At 36.4% G+C, this 1834-nt stretch overlaps 1 protein-coding gene across 1 annotated transcript; it reads right to left on the minus strand.

Annotated features, from left to right (window-relative positions):
• Positions 1 to 337: 337 nt before the first annotated feature.
• LOC119512862 (M-phase phosphoprotein 6-like) lies at positions 338 to 897 on the minus strand. Its single transcript, XM_037807635.1, has 2 exons — positions 857 to 897; positions 338 to 779 (listed from the first exon to the last, which is right to left on the minus strand). The coding sequence occupies exons 1-2, from the start codon at positions 895 to 897 to the stop codon at positions 338 to 340; spliced, it is 483 nt and encodes a 160-aa protein (XP_037663563.1).
• Between the last annotated feature and the right edge of the window lie 937 nt (positions 898 to 1834).

Raw genomic sequence — 1834 nt, forward strand, 5'->3', positions numbered from 1 at the left:
CAATTTAAGCACTAGTATTAATTTATCTAAGTTAATCCAAGTCAGTGACTAGATAGCTTTTTTTAAAAGGCTGAGGTCAAAAAATCTTTAGGAGACATACATGTACACATGTACAGTTGAAGATCAAGGGCTAAAAACCATTCCTGATGAATACTATTAAGCAAAGGATGTACAACATCCATCACATATCCGTTTCAAAAACAGCCTGTTTCCAAAAATTATACATTTCTTTACAAATATACAATATAGTATTAATAACTACAGAGAAACAACTGGAATGAGTTTCAAAATATAACTTTCATGGGGCTTACTGAAATCATATCTGAGGGCATTCAGTTTAGTCTTGGGGCTTTAAGAACATCTTCTTTGCTTTAATTGGTTTCAGGTTTCCATTGTCATCTTCTCCATAATTGGCATGGTCTCTTTTCTTGGCAAACTTTTCTCCAATTGTTCCCACCAACGTCTCGTATCTTCTAGCCATTTCTTCATTGGACACATTGAGCGCCACTGTTTCATCTTCAATGTCTTCTGTTTTGTTCTTGGCATTCATCTGAAGCATCAATTTCTCATCCTCAGGATTAAATCCTCTGAATGACATTCTGTCATAGAGAAGATCTTCACATAGCATAAAACTCTGCTCTTCTATTGTGAAACTGTCTTTCTCTTTAAGTTCTGGCAAATCCGAGTACCAATGCTCTTCACTAATGATTTTCTTCTCTTCCCCTTCTAGTTGTTTCTTGGTTTCTGAGTCCAATCCCCTCTGCACGAACCTCTTTCTCCTGGTTGATGCCCAGTTCCTCCAGCATAGGTAAAGCTACCCCTTCTTTGTGAAGCAGTCGCTGACAGCTCCATGCACAGCAGATACTTGGACAACTTGGTGTTGTGCTTGGTCACCATGCTAACCTCCCACCTGGCACCATGTTCTGGACTTCAGCCAAGCCTTGATTTCTATACCTGTCCAAATGGAGCTAAAAGTATCTTCTTTGCAAAGTTGTAAAATTAGAGAAAATCATTTGAAATGAAAGAAAAATATCTGCACAAAATTGTCATGAAGACATAGTTAATAACAATAGGAATAAAGTGCCAAATTCAGTGAATCTTTGCTACTGCAAAACCTGAAAAAATTTCCTACATGTTCCAGCAAAATCTACTTATTACTCCAAATTGAGAGAGGCAGGTGGAGATAAGCTATTCAGGGGGAATTTCCTTTCTCTTTTTGTCATACAATACATTTCACACCTACTCCAGCTATCCAGGACTAAGCAGGAAACGATAAGTGAGGAGTTAAATTGTAGTTCATTGAATGTAAAGTTTTGGCTAAAATAACTCCATTTTTTTAAAAAATAAGTGATACACTTATTTGGTGTGGAAATTTGCTTCTTCATTGTGCTCTAGTGGTCAGAAAAATAACAAAACCAATTCAAAAGGTTGAACTACAAAATGACAAGTTTTATGAATTTCTTTAATACTTAATAATCATCAAACTAAAAAATTCTGTTTAATGTTGCTTTGAAACTATATGTTCACATTTACTTCAGCTAATTTCCAATTCTTTATATTAACTTTCTCCATAATATCCTCACCAATGATCATCTAGTCTAAGCTTGAATTAAGAGATTATCACAAACTCACAGCAAAGGGAAGGAAACTTTTTTTAAATTAAAAGTCTGTTCAGGGGGTGGAGCAATATGGTGGAGTGGTGAGGTGTGATTTTTAGTTACTCCTCTGGGGCACGTGGTAGATAGCCAGGAACTGTGTGTAACAGACACCACAGAGAAATCTGAGTTTGGACACACATCATAAAACAGTCACAAGCACATGGAGCAGCTGAGAT

The sequence above is a fragment of the Choloepus didactylus genome, chromosome 17 (assembly GCF_015220235.1).
Source record: "Choloepus didactylus isolate mChoDid1 chromosome 17, mChoDid1.pri, whole genome shotgun sequence".
Lineage (NCBI taxonomy): Eukaryota > Metazoa > Chordata > Mammalia > Pilosa > Megalonychidae > Choloepus > Choloepus didactylus.

Bases quoted from the DNA above. Each gene is read 5' to 3' on its own strand.
- LOC119512862 (XM_037807635.1), bottom strand. From the start codon at position 897: ATGGTGACCAAGCACAACACCAAGTTGTCCAAGTATCTGCT. The intron at 780-856 runs GTGCATGGAGCT...GGCATCAACCAG, and splicing joins AAGTTGTCCAAGTATCTGCT to GAGAAAGAGGTTCGTGCAGA.